Source organism: Sminthopsis crassicaudata, chromosome 1 (genome assembly GCF_048593235.1).
Source record: "Sminthopsis crassicaudata isolate SCR6 chromosome 1, ASM4859323v1, whole genome shotgun sequence".
In the NCBI taxonomy this organism is placed as follows: Eukaryota; Metazoa; Chordata; class Mammalia; order Dasyuromorphia; family Dasyuridae; genus Sminthopsis; species Sminthopsis crassicaudata.
Window position 1 is genome coordinate 542977189 of NC_133617.1, and position 24621 is coordinate 543001809.

At 30.8% G+C, this 24621-nt stretch overlaps 1 protein-coding gene across 1 annotated transcript in view; it reads left to right on the top strand.

Moving 5' to 3' along the window:
• MAN2A1 (mannosidase alpha class 2A member 1) overlaps positions 1 to 24621 on the top strand; it is a 169898-nt gene that overhangs the window by 13012 nt on the left and 132265 nt on the right. The window contains exons 3-5 of the mRNA XM_074281943.1: positions 9099 to 9362; positions 11827 to 11971; positions 21417 to 21588. Of these exons, the coding sequence (XP_074138044.1) occupies positions 9099 to 9362; positions 11827 to 11971; positions 21417 to 21588 (581 nt within the window). The remainder of the gene's footprint in view (positions 1 to 9098; positions 9363 to 11826; positions 11972 to 21416; positions 21589 to 24621) is intronic.

Sequence of the window (24621 nt, forward strand, 5' to 3'; positions counted from 1 at the left end):
CTAAATACTGTTATATTTTAGTAAGAAGAGAGGAAATAGATGATTTTTTAAAAGATATGGAACAACTTAGAAGAAGCAGAGCCAGAAGAATTAGAAGAGAGGGAGAAAGACAGATGACAGGCAGACAGAAAGAGAGACGGACAACAGACAGACAGATGGATGAGAGACAGAGAGATGAACGATAGGCAGAGAGACATACACACACACACACACACACACACACACACATACACACACACACACACACACACACACACACACACACACGGTTGTCATGCAGACAGACAGACTGAGACCCGACAAAGATAGGCAAGAGATAAGGGGACACAGATGGACCAACAAAAAAGAAAGACCCCACACACTTAGGCCCACACAAAGAGACAGACACACAAGTACTGGGAGAATTGATATCTGCTAACTTTAAAAAAAAAAAAAAAAGGCTGCAAAAGATGAACAATGTTGCATGCACTTTTAGATGAAGTCACTGTCCTTATTAATTTTGCTGAACTGTTTTACTTTGTTTTCATTGCAAGAGATATAAATATATGTTTTATAAAAACAAAACATCAATAAAAATGGAGGTATTGAACAGGAGTTTCAGGATGGTATCTCAAAAGAATTTGTAGGCTTAAACCATCTCCAAATCAAGAGGCAGAAATTTTATTATAATACTATTGACTGGCTGAGTTCCCAAAAAGGAGTTAGCTATTGTGATGATTAGTATGTCAGCCAATCTTTTTAATAAGTTAGTAGGGATAGGGGTACCACTAAGTTTTATAAGAGAAAAATAAACTTGGGTTGCCATCATAACTTTCTAATTGGAGAGTGTAACTGTGGATCATGATCATTTTGTCAATGCAAGGAAAATTCACAAGGAATAACCAAAGGTCCTCTTTAAGGAAACAAAACTGTCAATGCTCTTCCTTGATTGTTTCCCCGAGATGGCAAGTAATCCAATATATGCTATACATGTTAAAATATATGTTAAATACAATGTATGTAAACTTGATTGTACAATTATCTGGCTGCACAAGAAAAATCAGATGAAAAAGGAAACAAATGAGAAAAAAATGCAAATGAACAACAACAAAAAGTGTCAGAATGTTATGTTATGATCCACACTTAGTTCCCACAGTCTTCTCTCTGGGTGTAAATGGCTCTCTTCATCACAAGATGATTGGAACTGGCATCAATCATCTCATTGTTGGAAAGAGCCACATCCATCAGAACTGATCATCACATAATCTTGTTGCTCTGTACAATGATCTCCTGGTTCTGCTCATTTCACTTAGCATCATTTCCTGTAAGTTTCTCTAGGACTTTCTAAAATCATCCTTCTGAGCATTTCTTATAGAACAATATTCCATAACATTCATATACCATAACTTATTCATCCATTCTCCAACTGATGGGCATCCACTCAGTTTCCAGTTTCTTGCCACTTAAAAAGAGTTGTCATAAGCATTTTTGCACATTTGGATCCTTTTCCCGCCTTTGAGATCTCTTTGCGATACAAGTTCAGTAGAGACACTGCTGGATCAAAGGGTTTGCACAGCTGATAATTTTTGAGCAGTGAAGAGCTTTAAATAGTGCCCAGTAGTGGAATTTATATTTGATTCTAGAGATAACAGAGGGCTGCTCAGTGTGGGCGATATTAGATCTGAGTTTTAGGAAAATCACTTGGGCAGCTATGTAGAGAGAGGTTTGATTGTAATAGACTTAAGGTGGGGAATCCAACTAGAAGGCAAGTGAGAGATGATGAAAGCCTGAACTAGGGTGGTGACTGTAAACGTAGATGTAGGGCTCTTCTAGAATGGTAGTGAAGATTGGGTATCTGATGGCCTAAGTATGTGAAGTGAATGAGAGTGAGGAATAAGATTGTGAAGAAGAGAGGGAATCACTAGAATGATGGCATTGTCTTGAAGAGTGATAGAGAAACTTTTGAGACTTCATTTTATTGTACAGATAATTATTTGAGGTTGAAACAATAGCTTTGTCTTTCTGCTTCTTAGCATAGTGTGTATTTTAGATTTACTAAATATTTTTCTTCAAACAAGGATATATATATATATTTTTTTTCTATGAACAATTACCAAAAAAAAAAAAAAAAAAAAAAGGATGCTTTGAAAAATGTCAAAGTATAAATTCTCACTATTGGTAAAAAGCAGTTTTAAAGTAATTTTGTAACTACAGATTTTGACCTATTGCTGAAACAGAATGAATAACATGATCAATCATGTACAGCTCTACTTAGTGTAGTGTCTTTGTGTCACTAAACATTTTGTTAAAGAGTGAGAAGATGGCCAACTAGAAGGCTAGGTGGATAGAGCATTGACCCTGGAGTCAGGAGGACCTGAGTTCAAATATAGCCTCAGACACTTAACATTTCTGTGACCTTGGGCAAATTACTTACCCTCAATTGCCCCCCTTCCCACACACAAAGATAAAGAAAGAGTAGGGAGAATACTTGAGAATTTGCTTAGTTATATGTTGTATATATAAATTTGTCAATGATAGTTTGCTGTGATAGTACTTCTGGGAATTATTAACCCAATTAAGGATTTTTTTTTTTGTTTGTTTTTTTAAACCACATTTAAGCAGTGTCTACTTTTTTTTTTTTTTTTAAATTCATTATCTTCCTACTGAATGTATTTTTCTTTTTTAAATTAAAGCTTTTTATTTTAATTTATTAAAGCAACTTAATTCTTCCTTTGCAACAACAATAACAATAAAATTCGGTTCTGCACATATATATTGTATCTAGGATATACTATAACATATTTAATATGTATGGGAATGCCTGCCATCTAGGGGAGGGGGTGGAGGGAAGGAAGGGAAAATTCGGAACAGAAGGGAGTACAAGGGATAATGTTGTAAAAAATTACCTATGCATATGCACTATCAAAAATGTTATAATTATAAAATTAATTAAAAAAAAGAAAAGAAAAAAACAACTTTTTAATATTTCAAACAAATATTTATTTATTAAAACTATTTTTATTTCAAAACACACATATATAATTTTCAACATTCACCTTTGCAAAATCTTGTGTTCTAAAATTATTTTTTCCTCCCTTTTTCTCATTCCCTCTCCTAGATGGCAAGCAATCCAATATATGTTAAACTTGTAATTCCTGAATATATTTTTTCTGTAAGGATTCTGGGGGTCATATTCCTGACAAAGGATGAGGCATCAAATAAATTCGAAGAAGAATTGACATGTTCATGTATGCAAAGATAAGCCATTTGTAAAAGAATGAAGTTTATACTTCATTCTGTAAAGTGATCATAAATATACTTTATGCATTACTTACAAAATGGGATCCATACTAAATAGTTGACATGTAGCACATATTAATATATGCTTATAGTATCATAAATTTGAACCCATGGTAATTTACAAGGGTATGATAAACAAGTATAAAATATTTTTAGTTACTCCCTTTGATTTAAAGAAGAGCTTTATTATTTTGGGTATTTTAAACTCAGATCACTCTGGCTGTCATTTATTGGCCAACAAAATTCCCTGGCCAAGCCCCATTTGACCTTTGGGTTTTGATTGTTCCCAGGTGAATGTAAATAGCAGTTGTTTCTGTTTTAACCAGAAACCCTGAAGGCCTTCCCTTTCTAGATTGTTATATATATTTTTAGCTAGGTAAAAAGGCCATTCTTGGTCTCCTTTCTTACCTAGCTTTAATTATTGAAAGGGTACTTAAATACCTTGACTGAAAAAGGCCATTGTTTCCCATGCATCAGGGTTCATCTCCAGAATTCTTTTTTTTTTTTTGGGGGGGGGGGAAGAGGGTTAAAGGACTTGCCCAGTAACATAGAGCTAGGAAATATGTTAAGTGTCTGAGACCAGATTTGAACTCAGGTCCTATCCCACTGCACCACCTTACTGACATCATCTGTAGAACTTTTGATCTATGTTTGGGCATTGGATTCAGATGGCTCCAAAGGAGAAAGTGAGACTAGTGACTTTGTACACAAATTCAATTCATTTGCATGTCATAGCTTCATCTTTCTGATGTTCTGACCTTTTAGAAGGAAGGATAAACAACAGCAATATCTTAGAGAGTCTACCTGCATGTTGGGAGCTGCCTTCTAGATCTCTTTTGATCCTCTGGGAAACAAGTTAAAAAAAAAAGAAAGAAATCTTTGTCTTAGGAACTAAACATCTAAATCATTCTGGTGAATGTAGTGGAAAATGAAGCTGAATAATATTTTTTATTTTTAGAAATGTGGTATGATTAGTGTTGTAACCTTTTGTTTCTTTTTGTCAGTTTCCTTCTGTGAGAGACAAGCTTTTTACCAAGAATTCTATGAGACTTATTGATGGAAGTCAGGAAGGGATTTTATTTTACATTTTTGCAAGAGTCCCACTCTAAGCTATTAGGCAAGCTTAAAATCAATGACAAGCCTTTTTTATATCCTGACCCCAAATCACAAATTCCTTCCCTGATTTTCATTGGCTGGATACTGTAGAGGTTACAGCCTATCCAGAATGCTAAATTCCCCCACGTGAGTATGACTCCCTACCCGATTACATTTTATAGTGGGTTTTTTTCCCCCTAATATTTCCTTTATTGAAATTTAATGTTTTTTTTTTATTTTTCCAAGTACATGTAAAGATATTTTTCATTCATTTTTGTAAGACTTTGTGTTCTAAATTTTTCTCCCTTCTTCACTTATCTCCTCCCCAAGATAGCAAAGCAGTCTGAATTAAATATGTGCAATCCTTTTAAACATTTCCCTATTTGTCATGTTGCACAAGAAAAATCAGACTAAAAGGGGGGGGGGGGAATAACATGAGAAAGAAAGAACAAATAATACTATACTTTGATCCATATTCGTTTTTCATAGTTTTCTTTCTCTGGATGCAGATGACATTTTTCATCACAAATATATTGAAATTGTCTTGAATCACCACATTGTTGAGAAGAACCAAGTTTATCCCAATTGATCACCACATAATCTTGTGTTACTATGTACAATGTTCTTCTGGTATTTCTCATTTTACTCAGCATCATCAGTTCATATAAGTCTTTCCAGGCTTTTCTGAAATCAACTTGCTCATCTTTCCTTTTTTTCTTTTTCTTTTTTCTTAATTAAAGCTTTTTAATTATAAAACATATGCATGGGTAAATTTTCAAGATTGGCCCTTGCAAAACTTTTGTTCCAAATTTCTCCCTCCTTCCCCTCACCTCCTCTAGATGGCAGGTAATCCAATACATGTTAAATCCAAGATATGTATACATATTTATACAATTATCTTTCTGCACACACAAAAAAATTAGATCCAGGAAAAAAAAAAACCAAAAAACAAAAAACCTGAGAAGGAAACCAAAATGCAAGCAAACATCAACAGAAAGCATGAAAATGCTATGTTGTGGTCCACACTCAGTTCACACAGGCTTCTCTCTGGGTATATATGGCTTTCTTCATCACTGAATAATTGGAACTAGTTTGAATCATCTCATTGTTGAAAAGCTGCTCATCATTTCTTATAGAACAATAGTATTCCATTAATTTTATATACCATAACTATTCCAGTGGTCCTCAAACTTTTTAAATAGGGGGCCAGTTCACTGTCCCTCAGACTGTTGGAAGGCCAGACTATAGTAAAAACAAAAACACACTCTTTTCTGCCCCTCAGCCTATTTGCCATAACTCGGAGGACCACATAAACGTCCTCAGCGGGCTGCATCTGGCCCTCGGGCAGTAGTTTGAGAACCCCTGACTTATTCAGTCATTTCCCAGTTTATTGACGTCTATTCAGTTTCCGTCCCTTGCCATTACAAAAAGACCTATTAGAAACATTTTTGCACATATGTGTCCTTTTTCCCTTTTTTATCATCTCTCTTAAGTTACAGACTTAGTAGTGAGTGCTTGAAAAAAAGGTATGCAGTTTGATAACCCTTTGAGCATAGTTTCAAATTGCTTTGCAGAATGATTGGATCATTTCACACTTTAACATTGTATTAAGTGTCTTAGTTTTCCCACATCCACTCCAACATTCATCATTTTTTCTGGTCATCTTAGCCAATATAATAGGTGTGAGGTGGTACTCCAGAATTGTTTCAATTTGAATTTCTCTAATCAATTTTGATTTGGAACATTTTCTCATATGACTAGAAGTGCTCTAATTTCTGTATCTGAAAATTGTCTGTTTATATCCTTTGACCATTTGTCAATTGAGGAAGGACTTGTATTATAATTTGAATCAGTTCTCTCTATATTTTAAAAATTAGCCCTTTATTAGAAACATGGGCTTTAAAAAAATTCCCCTCTTCCCCACCCCCCTCTCGGTTTTCTGCTTCTCTTCCAATCTTCGCTGCATTGGCTTTGTGTAAAATCTTTTTATTTAATGTAATCAAAATTATCCATTTTGCATTTCATAATATTCGCTAGTTCTTCTTTTGTCACACATTCCTCCCTTCTCCACTGGTAGACTATCTTTCATTCTACTAATTTCCATACCATATCATGCTTTTTTGTGTAAATCATGAATCCCTTTCTATATTATTTTGTATAGGGTGTTAGATATTGGTCAAAGACTAGTTTCTACTGTACTAATTTCCATTTTTCCAGTAGTTTTTGTCAAATAGGGAGTTTTTATCTCAGAAGCTGAAGTCTTTAGGTTTATTAAACTCTAGATTACTATATATATATGTATATATTATATTACAATAGATTACTATTGTAATTACTATAGTTCTTGGGTACCTAATATATTCTAGTGATCCACTTAGCCAGTAGCAAATAGTTTTGATGACTGTCACATAGTGTTTTTCTTATTCCAATTTATGGTTTCCCTCTATAGGTTTTGTAAACTTTAGATTTCAGTTTCGTTTCTCTGGATTTCTCTAATTTAAGTTGCTAACTCTGTGGAAACTAAACCCACATCCAATTCTTACATTTCCATTTCAGTATTTTTGTATTTCTAAATATGTTAATCTTTTTTTTTCCTTTCCTTTAGAGAAACTCCATCATGAATTCAATTTTCCTAATATGCTAACAAAGTTTTAAAATTTTGCATGAAGCGTTTTACCTCCTGACCTATATTGATTTTCTAATTTCTTGTTTTGAGCATTTAATTTCTCTTTGGAAACATTCTGGAATATATCTTGTTCTACTATGTCTTGATTGACATTCTTTTGGTTTTGTTGTGAAATAAATTTTTATTGATATTTCCATTATATCACAAGAATCTCTTGCATCATTTTTCTCCTACTCCCAGAGACCTATTTACATTACAAATAACTTTTGAAGAAAAATAAAAATTAGCAAAATATTGACAAAGTCTGCAAGTTTCGCATGCATATAACAATGAGGTCAGCACAATGTCTCTGTAGATCTTGTTTGGTAGGCAGTCTAAAACTCTTCAAAGTTTCTTTCTGGAGCGTCCCAAACACTGGGCTAGCTCTGGTAATGTGTACATCAACCTTATCATCCATGTGTAAGTCCATGAAAAGAAAACTTCCAAGATAAGTGAACTTATCCACAGCATTCTAAATTTCTCAATTTTCTGTCCCATGTATGAGTGGTAGAGTGCTTGCTGGTGGTGAAGAACCTGTGTTTTCTTGTGTCAGTGGTTAAGTCAGAATTAGTATAAGGATAGAGAAGCAGTCCATACTTTGTTGCATATGAGTGTCAGAGGCTGCATTGAGTACACAATCAACTTTAAAAAATTAAGCACCAATTCTCCCCCCCATTTTAGTCTTGATTTGTGAAATATTTAAAGTTAAATAATTTATCATCAGCGTGGTAGCTGACCTTGACACAGTTTTTATTCTCTTTGAAGCCATCTGACAATGTAAATTCCAGTACTTCAACTGCAGAACTGACTAATGTTGAAGTGAGTTCAATTCAATTTCATATGGTTGAGGTGAAACATTTTGTGTTAGCTCCGTGTCACTAATAGTATACATATATTGCTTGTGTCAAATAACTTCTACGTTCCAATATATTTATGCTTAGTTCATCACTGTAGAGATGTCAACAATCCAACTGGCAAAAGGCATTGAAATTCAGATTTCTCTATCCCTCCCCTCTCCCCACCACATGCATAGATTACAGATGGCCTTTGTGTTATTAAGGGCAAATGAGGTACACTGTCCTGTTGCTCTGTCCTTTTACCCTATTTCTTTTACCCTTTGGAGTGTCTGCTGTTCTATCACTTGTAATCTTAATGCTGCCTTTACTTTTTCTTCACTCTGTTTTTCTCATAATTGAAATAAGTATCACTTTTTCCCTTAGTAAGTATTCTAAATGGTCTTTTTAATGTATTATTCAATTGCTGTTATTATTATGCAACTATGAAGTTTTAAATTAATGATGTGGAGTAGGAAGAAATACAAATAAAAATGACTTCTGGGTTTGGGGCCATCCTGGAACTTTAGTGTTGTCTTTGCTTTTAAATATTATATATTCAAAGAATTATGCTTCCTAAGAGTTATGTTCTTAAAATATGATAGTAGTTAATCACAATATGTTATAATATAAAGCTAGATATAAACTGTTTCAATGACCAAATGATTTGCTTTTATCTGCACCACTATTCCTTTTATTTATGTGTGTAGTTAATAGTGTACAGAATTTTGTGGTTGATAGTTGATCATTTTCAGGGATATGAAGAGGTATTTTTTGTATTTTTTTGTAACTATTAGAAGCAGTTGTTTTAATTTTAATTTATTATTTTTTTATTCCAATTTTATTCCAATTTTTTATTCCAAGAAAGCATTCTATAGTTCTCTAGACTATAAAATAGGTTAATACTTGATGTGTTAGATCCAGTTTGGGGATTTCCTAATAATTAAATCTTGAATGCTTGAGGCCTTTTGCTGTGTGCTATTATTATCTTAAAAGTGTTTCCAGCTGTGGTAATTATTTTATACTGTGAACTAGTGTGCATAAACTTTTTTATTTTTTTATTTTTTATTTTTTGCCTCCTGCCAGCTGTTTCTACTTTCCAAATTCCTTCTGGTATTAAAGGGTTCTGGAATTAGAAGTTTGTGGCTACCCACTTGATCAGATATTTAAGAAAAAAAATAAACGTTTAAACAGAAGAATAATAGTTTTTTGCACTTTTATTGCAGGCTCAGCTCTCAATATTGCAAGAAAAAATAGACCATTTAGAACGTTTACTGGCAGAAAATAATGAAATAATTTCAAACATTAGAGATTCTGTCATCAATTTGAGTGAATCTGTTAAAGATGATCAGAAGAGTCCACAAAATAATAATAATGTCAGTCAAGGATCCATCTCTGATCTTATGCCATCTGTTTTAACATCTTTCCTGAAAGAACCTGAAGACTGTTCATTTGCTTCAGAAAGTGGAAATCAGAATTCAGATGTACAGGTAATATACATTTATAAATAAGCTTTGTTATTGTCTTCTTTATTTTTTCAGGATTTCTCAGCTCTGATATTGTTTGACATCAGTCTTATTTTTCTCCTTTTTATTCCCAAAATAATACTCTACTGTGAGAGTGTTTTCAAACTTTATATTTTTTACTTAAGGCTTTTTTTACATAAGCAATATTTTGGAACATTTGAAAACAGTAATATCAGTAAATTGGCTGCATATTTGTATTTTTTTTTTTAAAGGTTACTCTTATCTCATTTAAAATTTGCTATTTTTGATTTTGATACAAATTATCCTTTCACATCTTTGAATTTTCTGCATGTGCTTATTACCCCATTAATGACTTTTTAGTTTTTGTTTTAACATGATTTTAATTGTGCCAAAATACTACTACTGTGTTGATTAGGGTTTTCCTTTTTTGGTCACATGCTTAAATTAGATGATGAAAAATGAATATGAGTATATGGTGAAAACATAAGTAATGAAAAAGGAAATAGGAAGTTTATATTGGAAGTTTAGAATATATTTCAGCAGTGAAATCCAAATTCAGATGTGTTCAAATACAGTTCCACTAATATAGATATCACAATTCTTTTGTGCCTAATTAGCCAATTTGATTCATTTTTGTTCTCAAATTACCAATAGAAATTCAATACATGTATTGAATATATTGCTTATCTTTATCATCTAAGTTACTATTGTGCTCTCCGATCTATTCATTTTTTCGTTTTAACTATAATTGCCTAACCTCCTTATTCCTTTTACATGTCCTTAATCTCTTTCATGCTACCAGTAATATGGTAAGGTGCTGTAGCATTCTTTCAATTGATTTTTGGATGATTTGTTGTTGTAATTCTTTTAAAAAAATTAGATTGCTTTTTGTTGTTGTTGTTGTTTTGTTTTTTCTTTTACAATATTCTGGAATGGCTTGCCATTTTCTTCTAATTCATTTTAAAGATAAGGAAACTGAGGCAAACAGGGTTAAGTGACTTGCCTAGGGTCACATGGGTAATAAGTATCAAATACCTTATTGAGAACATTGAGTCCTTCCGACCCAGGCCTGTACTACCTAGTTGCTCTCCTGTTATTGTAATTCTGATGAAATTGATATATTTATTCATAATCTTAAAGTACTGCTGAGAAAATATTGATGTTAAGACATGCAAATAATTTAGGATTTTTGAGGGCACTGTGAAATTTCCTAAAGCATCTCTTCTTTCTTTTAAATGAAATTTCTTAAAACATCTTTTTTTAATGTAGTTCTGGACCCACCTAATTTATCTTTCATAGGTCCTATATAAAATAGAGGCTTTGCTCAGTAAGCCATTGGACCTCCCATCCACTTTCATGTCTATTCTGAAGAACTGTGTTTATCTACTTTTTTCTTATCTTTTTTTCTTTTCTCATTCTCTCTCTCACTTTCTCTAAGTAAATGGTTAAATCAGTCTTTCAGATCGTTATATGTAATCCATAGTACCATGGAGGCCATTTTGTAATGTTTGTGGGATGTAATTAGAATCATATGATCTGATAATAGATTTATTTGTACTTTGCACAGGCCTTTCTTCCATGATGATAATGAATTTGAAAGATTATAATGTGTAAAAACATTAAATCAGATATGTTTTATTTTTTCTACCTTGATGTTTGTTTAAAGTGAGTTTTAATTAACAAGAATGATTCCATCACTACTGTGTGATTCTGAGAAAGTTCTTTTAACCTCTGGACCTTAATTTTCTCATATGAATGGGAGGTTGGACTTGACCTTGAAGGTTCCTTCCAACTCTAAATATTTGATCTCATAATCAAGATGAAAACTTGCATTTTGTACTTAATAAGCATCAAATAAAATTGATATCTCTACAAAAATACAACAGAAAAAATGAGTTTTATGTGAAACTAATATTCTATTATGTGTGGCTTGCTTTTCCTTTTAAATGTATAATAAAATTGAGCATGCCTGTTTCAATATCCTGCTTGTCTTCATTAAAAGGCAAACTTTTAAAAATAGATTGCCACTTGTCTATGACAATGAGTAGTTGCATAAAGATAATTTGATTTATTACCTCAAAGTATCTATTAATTTCGTAGTTGGTTTCATGGATTGTGTGCCTGGGGATGTTCAGTACTTATTGGCTAAAATTCTGGTAATAAGCCTTTCCAAAGTAGGCTTTTTCTTGAACAATAGATATTTTGGTGGGATACTTAGCCCTGAACTTTAACATTCTAAAATCACATCGAGGAAAAGACTAGCATTTAGTCAGAGAATAAAACCATAATGAATTAATAATTTAACACTTGCTATCTTTTAGAATATTTTACTGTTATTTAATTTTTTTAAATTAGGTGAATAATCTTGAATATCAATGATCACATTTGATTTTGGTGAATAATGTTTTTAAACTAAGTAAAACTCATACTGAGCCTTTGGTTTTTTTGTTTGTTTTTTAAATTTTAGATGTTGAATGTTTACAGCCTTCTTCCATTTGACAATCCAGATGGAGGAGTTTGGAAACAAGGATTTGACATTACATATGAAAACAATGAATGGGACAGTGAGTCCCTTCAAGTATTTGTTGTACCTCATTCACATAATGATCCAGGTAAAATTTTCACATTAGAATATGATGAGATTTTGTAATTTCTAGTTGTTGAAAGACTCATAAATCTAAACATTTTGAATGAAAAATCTGTGCTATACATATTTTCTGAAATTCTCACCGAATCTTAGGTATCTCAATTTGGATTATATAGTAAGTGAAACAATTAGACAAAAATTGCCAAATTAAATAACTGACATTTTGATGCTAGTTTAATTTTTAAAAATTACATTAAATTAATTTATTTTGTCATATTTTAAGTTATGAACTGTCTCTCTTTGTCCCTCCCAATCTTGCACTAAAGAAGGCCAGCATTTGAAACAGATTTAGCAATAAATATAAAGACATTATGCTTGCTTCTGGAAGTAAATAATGTCTTCTTTCATAGATCTTTTATAGTTGAATTGAATATTTATAGTAAGTTGTTCACAATTGCCCTTTAACAGTATTGCTTTTAGTGTAGACAGCATTCACTTGGTTCTTCTCACTTCACTTTTCATTATGTCGTGCAATTCTTTCCATGTTTTTTTCTAAAATCAATCAGCTCATCTGATGTCCATCTTACAGTACAGTAGATGTCCATCACAATCATATGCCACACTTTATTTAGTTGTTCCTCAATTGATGGGCAGTCCCCTCAATTTCCAATTCTATGCCATCACAAAGACAGCTGCTATGAATATTTTAGAATATATTAAATTTTTATCCTTTTTTCCTGATCATCTTGGGGAAAAGACCTGTTAACTGTGTCAAGGGACATACACTGCTTTGTAATTCTTTGGCATAATTCTATAGTTTTTCAGAGTAATTGGATCAGTTCATAGTTTTACCAACAATGAAAATGAATCTATGTCCCAATTTTTGCACATCACCTCCAACATTTATCACTTTCCTCTTGTGTCATTTTAGCCAATCTGATAGTTGTGAAATGAGATAATATATCAAAATTGCTTTAATTTTCATTTCTGTAATCAATAATGATTTAAAAGTATATGTAGTTTTGATTTCTTCATTGAAATCCTTCCCATCCTTTCACCTTTTATCAGTTGGGGAATGATTCTGAGAAACTAGAAAATTTCCCCCCAGTTTTTTGTTTTTCTTTTATTCTTAGTTACATTAATTTTATTTGTACAAAAGTATCTTAACTTAATTTAATCAGTTATCCATTTTATCTCTCTCAATGTTCTCTATCTCTTGTCTGTTCATAAATTATTCTCCTATTCATGTCAAATAGGTAATGTATTCCATATTCTAGTTTTCTTATGATAACTTCTTGTAAATTGAGGTCATATATCCATTTTGACTTTATCTTGGTAATGACATCTTGCCATGCCACTTTCTAGCTTTCCTCACAATTTTTACCAATTCTTATTGGTATTCTTATCCCCAAAGTTTAAAACTTTATAGGTGTATTAATATAAGATTGTAATCATTTTACTATTATTTTTTCTTGCTTAATAAAATAATGTTTTCGTAATTTAATTGGGATGACATCGAATAAGTTGATTAGTTTAGGATTGTCATTTGGATCATCTTGACTCTTCCCATCCCTGAACGATTAGTATTTCTCCTATTATTTCAATTTGATTTTATTTAAGTAAAAAGTGTTTTATAATTATACTCATGTAATTCCTGGGTTTGTTTTGCTAGGTATACTCCCAGATATTTTATACTATCAATTTTTATTTTACATGGATTATCTCTTTGCTATCTTTTCTTGCCATGTTTCCTTTTGGTGCAATACAGAACATATATCTATATCTATATCTATATCTATATCTATATCTATATCTATATCTATATCTATATCTATATCTATCTATCTATCTATCTATCTATCTATCTATCTATCTATCTATGATTAGAACGGGTTTACTTTATATCCTGATACTTTGCTAAATTTATCAATTGTTACCATTAATTTTTATATGAATCTCTAGAATTTTTCAAGTAGATTAACAAATGAGCTGCAAAAAGAGATAATTTTATTATTTCATTGCCCATTCTGATTCCTTCAATTTCTTCTCTTAGTGGTATTGCTAGCATTTGTTACAATATTGAATAATAGTGATATTAGGAATTCTTATTTCACTCTTAATCTTATTGGGAAGGCTTCTGGCTTATCTGTATTATAAATGCTTGCTGATGGTTTTAAATGATGCTTCTTATATTAAGGAAACTTTTTTTGTACCTATGCTTTCAAATATTTTTAATAGGAATGAGTGATGTTATTTTGTCAAAAGCTTTTTCTTCATCAGTTGAAATACTCAAGGTTTTTATTACTTTTGTCATTGATAGAATCAGTGCTAATCTTATGTTAAGCTATACTTGCATTCTTGGTATAAATACTACTTGGTCATTTATGTATAATCTTTGTGACATATTGTAGTGTCCTCTCTAGTATTATTTCAAATTTTTGAATCTATGTTCATTTATTTAAAATGCTCTATAATCTTCTGTCTTTGCTTTAGATATCAGAATCATATTTGTTTCATAATAGGAATTTGGTAGGCCTTCTTTGCCTGTTATTCCAAATGATTTAATATTGGAATTAATTGATCTTTAAATATTTGGTAAAATCATTTGTAAATCCATGTGGTTCTTTTCTTCTTTTCTTCTTAGAAAGCTCATTTATGGTCTATTCACTTTCTTTTTTCTAAAATAGGCTTATTTGTTCTAATTTCTTCTGTTGATTTAGGCAGTTGTCATTAATACTGTTCTCTTCAATAAAATTATTGTTTTTATGATATATTTTTTAACCCACTCCTTTAAAATTAGATTACTTAGTAAAATTTAATTTTAAATCTGTGTTCCCATGATCCCATACTGAATTTTTTTTTTCATTTTGATTTGAAAAGGATATATTTAATGTTTCTACTTTTCTGCATTTAGCTATCAACTTTTTATGCCCTAATACATGGTTAGTTTTTATAAAAGTGTATTTCTTTCTATTCCCATTTAGTTCTCTCCCCCTCTCTGATAATGTTTCGTAATAGATTAACTAAGAATCTATTCATGTCCTTGATTTCTTATTATTTATTTATTTATTTATTTTTGATTTATCTACTTCTAAAAGGGGCAGATTTAAGTCTCCGACTATTATAGTTCTGTTATTTTTTTCATCTATAATTAATTTAGCTTTTCTTTTAAAAAATAGGATGCTGTAGTATTTTGTACATATATGTTTAATATTGCTGTTACTTCATTATCTACAATAATTTTTATCATATTGTATTTCCTTGCTTTATCTCTTTTAGTTAAATCTCTTAACTTTTAATTTTGAGACTATGATTGCTACCATTTTTTTTTTTTGATCAGCTGAAGCATAATAAATTGTACTCTAGCTATTTAATTTTGCTTTATATATTTTAGTTTTAAATGTGTTTCTTGTAAACAACATATTTTGGGAATCATTTTGCTTTCCACTTCTGTTTTATGGGTGGGTTCATTTCATTCACATTCAGTGTTTTGATAACTAGGTGTCCCTTCATCCTGTTTTTTTGGTCATTCTTTTTTCCTCTCTTTTTTTACCTTTTACATCCTCAGAATTCTTTTATTTGATTTTTTGTTTTTTAAAAAATATTTTAAAATTTGGAATAAAACAAGCTATTCTTAACATAGTATAATAAAAAGATGATTACAGATGAAGTTGAAAATCTGTCATATATAATTTGCTATTTTGAATATAATATAAATGAAATAAGTAAATATAATAAATTCTTTTTTTTCCCCATTTCCCCCCCACCTTTACCCAGAGATGACTATCAAACACACACACACACACACATACACACACACACACACACACACACACACACGTACACACTCATTCAAAAATCTATTTATACCTTCTCTGAATGCATATAGCATCTTCCTTCATATATACTCTCTGTAATTAAAAATGACTTATTTGCACAAAGTTGTTCTTAAAATCCCTTCCCTATCCTCTCCCCTTATCTTCCTTGCTGTTCTGTTTCTAGGTATTTTAAGACTTTTACACCACTTCAGATGGATATGTTATTTTTTTTTAACCCAGTTCTGATGACAATAAGATTTTTTACCTCTCTAATTTTTGTTTCTACTGTGATAGTTCTTCCATTCACAATTCATTTGTATTAAATAATTCCTTCATTTTTACCTCCCCTACCCAGTTTTATGTTTTAGGAGCGTACTGTCATCCTGCACCTCAAACTTTCTGTCTATAGATAACATTCTTAAGAATTACAGGTGTTTTCTCATCTAAGAAGTAAATATTTTGACATAAGTAAATAATTTGACCTTAAATTTTGAACAAATTTATCTGTATCCTTTATCATTAATTGGTCTTTAATATTTACCTTGTATTTCTCCTATCGGTCTAATTTTCCATTTAGTTCTGCTCTTTTCTTTACAAATATCTGAAAATCCTTTAGTTTACTGAATGTTTATTTCTTCTCTCTTCTTCCACTCAGGATGACACAGATTTGCTTAGTGAGGTATTCTTGGAGACCAGTTCCTTTGTTTTTTATAGAATATTGTTTCCTTGTCCTTTGAGTCTTTTAATGTAGAAGCTCTTAAGTCCTGACTGTAATTCCATAGTATTTTAATTTTTCTTTCTAGTTGCTTGAATATTTTCTCCTTAATCTGGCAGCTTTGAAACTTAACTATGATGTTCCTTCCCATAAGGTGGTGATTGATGGATTTTTTCCTTCCCATTTCTGTTTTACTCTCTTGATATAAAATTTCAGGGCAATTTTCCTTAATAATTTCTTGAAGTATAGTGTCTAGATTTTTTTTGGGGGAAAGGGGAAATCAGAACTTTCTAGTTCTCCACACCATCAGTTTTTACATTTTTTTTTTTAGTCTGTTCTCCAATTCAGTTGTTTTTCTTATTAGATGTTTCAGATGTTCTCTCTCTCTCTCTCTTTTTTCAATCTTGCGCTTTTATTTCTTGATGATTTATGAAGTTATTAGCTTTTAAAAATTTAAGAATTTATTTTCTTTGGTAAGTTTTTAGATCTCTTTGTAATTTTTCAACTTAGAAATTGTTCTGGATCTCTTCTAGGACAGTGGTAAATGTTTTGGTGAATGTACTTGTCCATTTTTTTGTGAGTTGCTTGATAGGGGCATTGAACAAATTTATCTATATTACTTTTAAAGAATCTTTTAAACAAATTTAATATATTTTTGGAAATAAGTCAGTTTGATTCCATTTTGCTCCTAACAAATTACTCTACATGATTTTTTAAGCAAAATGGTCAGCCCACAAAATCCAGAATATAATATAGTGGTATTTATATCTTCCAAGTTGTGTTGTAAAGATTATGGAATCTAATGCTTCCATACAACTTGATAATTCTTAAAGCACAGATTTAACTGTGTCAGGATCAAGAAGCTGCAGTGATTCCTCCCTGTCCCCTTTACTTCCTGATAAAATACAAGCTTTTCTACTTTTAAATCTGCTGTAGTTGACTCTTCTCACTTATCGTACATTCCTCTTTGTCTCTTTTCTTGCCTTGAGTTCCTTCCCATTCCAGCCTAACTTCCTTATAGATTCCCAAGTGACATTCCTAAAATAGAGGTCTAACTGTGTTATTTTCGCTTTCTATTACCTTTAGGATAAATATAGACTGCTGTTTGACATTTAAAGCTTTTCACAGCTTGTTTTTTAAATCTAGTTTTTTAAGCTTTTTATAATTTACTTCTACCCCGTCTACTCCACTTGTCCTGTAACTATGCCACACTGACCTTCTTTGAGTTCTTTACACAGGACTTCCCCTTTTTTATCTCTGTGCCCTAACATAGACTTTCTCCTATGCCTACAATATATTTTCTTCTCATCATCACTTAAAAGAGTCCCTAGTTTTTCTAAAAGTTCAAGTATCACCTTCTGTGTGATACCTTTCCATCTTCTGTGTGGACTTTCTAGCTTCTCATTGCTAATGTTATTTTCTACTTATTTTTAAATTTCTTTTTATGTAGTCTCTCCCCCTTTCCTACCCCTCCTCCATAGAATAAGCTCTTTGAAAGTCAGGGCCTTTTCTTTTTTGTTTTGTGTATGGTGTATGTGTAGTGTTTCTATCTAGCAAAAAGTGCCTACTGGGTACCAAATAAATATTTTGCTGATTAATAATATATTTCCATAGTTCCCCATTAAGTTAAAAGACATTCACCACTATCACCTTTTCACCTATGTTTTGCCATCCTTTGCTAATCTGCAAAGTGGCTTAAATGGACAAATCTGCTTATTTTCCTTAACTTATATTCTGATTTACAAGATTTTTAACTTTACCAAATGATCCAAATCTTTGTGACCCTACTTGGAGTTTTCTTGGCAGATTCTGGAGTGGTTTGCCATTTCCTTCTCCAGCTCATTTAAGAAATGAAGGAACTGAGGCAAACATTAAATAACTTATCCAGAGACACACAGCTTGTAAGTGTCTGAGGCCAGATTTGAAATTGAGAAAAATGAGTGTTCCTCATTCCAGGCTCAGCACTCTATCTACTGTAGCACTTAGCTGCCTTATAAAATGTGTATGGTGATAATATCTTTTCTAGAAGTGTTGTAAAGATAAACTAAGACTATGTGAAGTGTTTTGTATATTTTAAAGCTTTGTACATATTAGTTATTATTAATGACAAAAGCATCATCATTTTCCCAGGTTATCTAGTCTTTATCCTCATTTTTCCCATCTAGCCAATCTATTCTAGGAGCTTTGAGACGGTGCAGTAGAATGCCAGTCCTGGAGTCAGAAAAGAATTAATCTCTCTGAATTCAAATCTAGTCTGAAACACTTGTTGGCTGTGATGCTGGGCAAGTTTGCTTCAGTATTTTAATCTGTAAAATGAGCTGGATAAGGAAATGGCAAACCACTCTAGTATCTTTGAAAAGAAAACCCCCCAAAATCTTCATAGAGTTGTACACAACTGAAAAACAGAAAGTCAATAAAGACTAATATATTGATGTTTATACAAATTATATGTGTAATTTGTTCTTTTTCACAAAGTAAAACCTTTTAGGTTGGCTTCTTAAAAATAGAGAATTGAAGTTTTATGCCTATTTCTTTTAAAAAAGACTGTCAGAATCAGAAGTTTTAGATTGTGCTATTGTGTAGTATCAATAAAAGATAATTTATATAATTTCTACATAAAAAAGTAGATGAGGCTATCAGTGTCAGTTACAGACATTTCATAGTTGAACAAAATCTGTATTTCACATATATTGGAAATGTGTGCGAGAAAATGAAATTTGTTTGAAGTGTTTGACTTTTGAAGAGCAAATTTGGTATAAGAAAAGTAAATTAATCATTGGGTTTTATTCCTTACTGGAAATTTCACAAACCAAATTACATTTTGTAGGGATTGCCTCCTAGAGAAAAGAACAAAATTTTACTATTGTATAGCTTTTACTTTTCAGTTGTCTTAAGGCTGCCTTCTGTGTTCACTTTATATTACTTGATAAAATACCCTATCTAATTTTTAATTAAATTAATGTTTAATTGAATACTTAGTTTAGTTTGGATCACTGGTTTCTTTTAATAATCATTAATATGTAATTGTATAATTATGTTACATAATATAGTACATATAACATAATACTTTTTATACATGATATAGTTATGTTATTAAAGAATACAATGGAAAAAGAATTTAGAGGTAAAGTTTGATGTATGCTAAAAGTTTTGTGAGTCCCAAAATAATGGAAATTTAATGGGATAAGAAAACTGAGCCAAATAGTATAAAACCTATTTGGAATAAATCAGCTTAACTCTTTATATTTAGAAAAATTTTGTTTCAAGAAGAATCCCATTTCATTGATTTATAATGTTTATTTTGGCTTAACAAGATTTTTTTTTTTTTTAATTTTATTTATTTTATTTATTTATAAATTGCTTAACAAGATTATTATAGTGTCTAGGTGGCCTGGACAATAAATTACTGGTTAAAGTGAACATAATAAATTGCGCTGAAGCTTTTAATAGTGTGGTAGATTGACTGTTGTCCTTATAACAGTTATGTGGCTAACTAGTTGAATATCTGTATAGCATTCAGTTAGTCTTAAAGCGTGGCCATTTTATCAAAATTAGATTTTGGTGATTTGGGGTTTTCTCACATTTAATTTTTGAAGTGCCATGAATTATCTTGTTTGTGGAAGAGATGTAGTTAGAAGTGCTGGCAATTGGATAAGATGATCTAATATTCTTATGAAGTTAGAGTTGTCCTGGGTTTTTCTGCTAAGAGGGATTACTAAAAATTTTCAATAAGAGGATCTCCATGACCTCAGAGGGCTCTATTCTGTACTGAAAAAATGTTGTCTGGCCTGTATCTTTTCCATTTTCTCCATTTTAGAACAAATCTTGAGCTCCAAAATAGTTTCTTCAGATTCCTATTAAAAAACATTGGTGAGGTCACAAATTACCTGCAAATGATATGGTGCTGTAGAATGGGTGCCAGAAATGAAGCCAGGGAATCAAAATCTGATTTTTACTTAATACCCGTCTGATCTAGGACAGTTTCCTTAACTTTATTATTCTTCAACTATGGAATGGTAAAATGAAAGCTTTGGAATACATGATCTTTTGAGGTTCCATTTGCTTCTAAATCTAAGATCCCATAGTTAGTTTTAAGTTTAGTTACAGTAAATCATTTCATAGATAAAAAATTTTCTCTCCTTGTTCCCCTTTCCCAGCCCACAATTCCAATATACACATAATGTATGTTTTTTACTTATAAGAAATAAACTGATTGCTATTCCAAATTATCAGCAACTCTTGGAAAAATGTAAGACTTAAGAATTTGTTATGTTGAATTCATACTCATTTTCAGCAAAAGAAATATAGATTTGCCAGCAATTGCATGCTTCAGAAGCCACTGTTTGAACTGGCAAAAAAAAAAAAAAAAAGACCTTTAGTAACACTTTCTCACTCATTTTCTTTGCAAACAGTATAATTTGATCTGTAAAGTAATAATCTTCCTTCCTAAATGAGTTTTAGATATAGCAGAGCAAAGATTATACTTTATTTGATGTTTTGTCTAATTTATTTGATTAATGTAATGGCATTTGAGTATAGCAGTTTCAGCGCTATATGCGGGAAGGTCTACTCAGGTCTTTTAAATGAGTACTACTGGTTCTTTATGCTATTTATTCTATTCAGATTTTTAAATTAGGAAAAATTGCTGTCAAAAATTTAGAAGGACTAGATAGAGTAATTGCATTGTATTGGTTTTGACTGATTTTCAATTTATGCCTCTCATTTTAATATTTATTTTAAGAGATAATTTCTATTTAAGAGATAATTTGCCATTTGGTCAATTATCAAATTTCATCATAGCAATTAGCAACTATTTTTAAAAATTTTAAATTACATAACCTTTTTGCATTGAAGACTTAAAAGATTGCCTTTTGAAACTAAGATAATATGATTTAACTGAAATCAGATTTGTGTGGTATATTTGTGTCTCAATTTAGGTTGGCTGAAGACTTTCAATGACTACTTTAGAGACCAGACCCAGCATATTCTTAATAACATGGTGGTAAAGCTGAATGAAGACAGAAGGAGAAAATTTATGTGGTCTGAAATCTCTTATTTTTCAAAATGGTGGGATGGAATAGATAGTCAGAAGAAGGATGCTGTTAAGAGGTTTGTTTCTAAAAATTAATTTCTTTTTTGGAAGTTCATAGGATTATAGGATAATTAGGGAAATCATGCTGAATTTATATAATGTGCAATTGAAGGAGTATATTATAAAATATAAAAAATCTTTTTATTTAAAAGAATCCTTTTCTTTTCCTGCAGAATTTTGGATTAGTACATATTTTTAAATTCTGTATCCAAGAAATAGTTTTACAGCAATCATAGATCTCAAATTGTATTTAAATTTGGGACAAAAAAGTGTTAGCCAATATTATTTCATGTATTTCAACTTTTTCCCCTACCTCTTCATTGTTTGGGGAATTATTTATTCCTTTGCTATTTGAAAATGTTGTTTACTGTAAGCACTGTCCTATTGTTCTACTCCAGTGAAATATTCTTGATTGAAAAGTTAAGGTGGTTTTTTTTTTTTTTTTTTTTTTTTTTTAATATATTATATTCTTCTTCTTCTTCTTTTTTTTTTTTTTTCTGAGGCTGGGGCTAAGTGACTTGCCCAGGGTCACACAGCTAGGAAGTGTTAAATGTCTGAGAGCAGATTTGAACTCGGGTTCTCCTGAATTCAAGGCTGGTGCTCTATCCACTGCGCCACCTAGCTGCCCCAGTTAAGGTGGTTTTATATCCATATTCTGTATCTCAAACTCTGCTCTTAATCTAGACCTCCTGAAAATCTCTTGCCTATTCTAATTAGAAGTTTACTCATATGTTCTTTTTCAAAATGAAGAATATTTTGTTTTTTGCAAATTTAAGATAGATTTCTCTGAAAGCAGAACAAAAATGTAAGACATGACAGTTTATTATAATCTTAGGATTGTGCTACTCAATATTTTCAGATCTTGAACATTTAAGTAACTGATTATTTTTAACATTATTTATTAAATGATCAGTTGTAATTTTTTTTGAGAGAATGAATAGGATTAGAAAACTAACTGAAAATCAATAAAAATTAACAGAAAATTCTGTTAATCCCCAAAAAGTTTTGCACATAAGTTAAATGTCAGAATAGAATACCAATTGATTTAAAAATCCCCAACTGATACATAACTCCAAATGATCCCCATAATCTTTCTTCTCCTAAAAAGGCTTATTTACTTTTTCCCCATATCAGAAGTACTAAGAGTTTGATTATAAAGATAAAATTTGTGAACTACAGATGCCTTTGTGTGCATGTCATTTAGTGCTTTTATTTTCTTTATTATTATTTAAAAATTAATTGTTTATAATTATGGAATATTTCAAAAAATACTTACATAAAAGCAATTTTTATAAAAATCCACACATTTAAAGTATTGTTTCACTGAAAAAATAACAGACATCATTATTATTATTTTAGAGAATTCAAATTTTGGCATTTATTGTTAAGAGTTAAATATTGAATAACCTCAGAGAAAGGAGTGTCTTAAAGATTAATTTTGACTGCAAATGCTTTTAAATATTGTATTGTGAACATACATAAAAAACTTCAAGCTCCTAGATTGGGAATAACTGAAAAAATTGAATTTTTATGTCTTTTATTATTGATACATATATGTATATATACATGCATCATTCATACACGTGTGTATATAGATATAGATGTAAAACTTATTTATTAATTGTATAATAAACTAGTATATAATATTTATGATTTTTTGAAGCAGCCAATGCTATATCACACAATAAATAAATAAGATTTTCTGGATTTGTTTTTGAATGTCAGAATTATGTTAAAGAGCCTCTTTCAGGAATCCTGCATGTTCTTAGAGTAAATAAAATGGAAAGTAATGTGGGAGCTCTTTGGCTGAATTAGAAGAATACTAGTTTGCAACAGGAAACATGTTCTGGTAATGGATTACCTAGATTTCTAAAACTTTTTATTATTTATAAAAATATAGTATAAAGTGGCCTATTGGCCACCATTTTAATCAAAAATCCAGTGGTATAGATTAGTATTGTTTTATCTGACCCGTGAGTTCAAGCAATTTATAGAAACATTCAGTTATTGTTTTGTAACACAATTTAATCTTCAGGGAAATTTTTTTAAAGTTAAATATATATATATATATATATATATGTATATATATATATATATATATGTATGTGTGTGTGTATGTATATATATTATTATATACATGAATAGCTTAATTGAGGATCTAAGGGTTAGAATTGAGGGAGTCTTAAAGGTTAAATATCTTTTTTATTTTCACTTTATTTAAATAGAGTGAACTAGATTTAATAAAATCACTTTGAACAAAATTTCTAACTGTAGAAACATCAGATTGTAAATCATATTAAAAATTGAATTTTTCTAATTTATTTTGTATGATACATTTTTATAAAAAAATCCTAAATGTTAAAATGTGTGTGTGTAATAATATAGCAGATCATTCAGAAAAAAAAGCTTTTAAGAGAAAGCATTACACATAAAAGTTAAAACATGGTGGAAAAGTACAGGTATTAAATTCTTTCCTTTGCTCCATTTTCTGATAAGAGGTAAAGGAAGCCATTTTTCTATCTGTTGGTAAAAGACAGCACCTCTATTTGTGTCCTTGATACTGCCCCCTTTTGTTCCTCCTGGAAACCAGGAATTTTCTTCCCCTTTTAAAGTTCTATTTCTAATACTTCTTTTTTCTGCTACCTACAAATTTAAGATAGGTCTTACTATCTTAAAAAAATAAAACAAAAACAAAAACCAGTTTCACTGGTCCTTGTGATCCTTTATCTCTTTCCTTTCACAGCCAGATTAAAGAAAAAATTCTTGATATTTATTGTCTCTGTTTCTTCTCATTTCTTTTCTCAGTCACCTGACTTTTTGACTCATGTTTTCAGATCATTCAACTAAAACTATTGTCTCTAAGATCATCACTGATTTAACTGCCAAATCAGATAGCCCTTTTCTGTTCTTATTTATATCATAATGACATTCTTGTTATCATTTTACATTTTTAACTACCTCTTTCTTTTGAATACTATTTTATGGAATTACTTTTCTAATGAAATTTTTATGAAATTACGGTCCATTTTTCTTAGTTTATTTTATTGAGT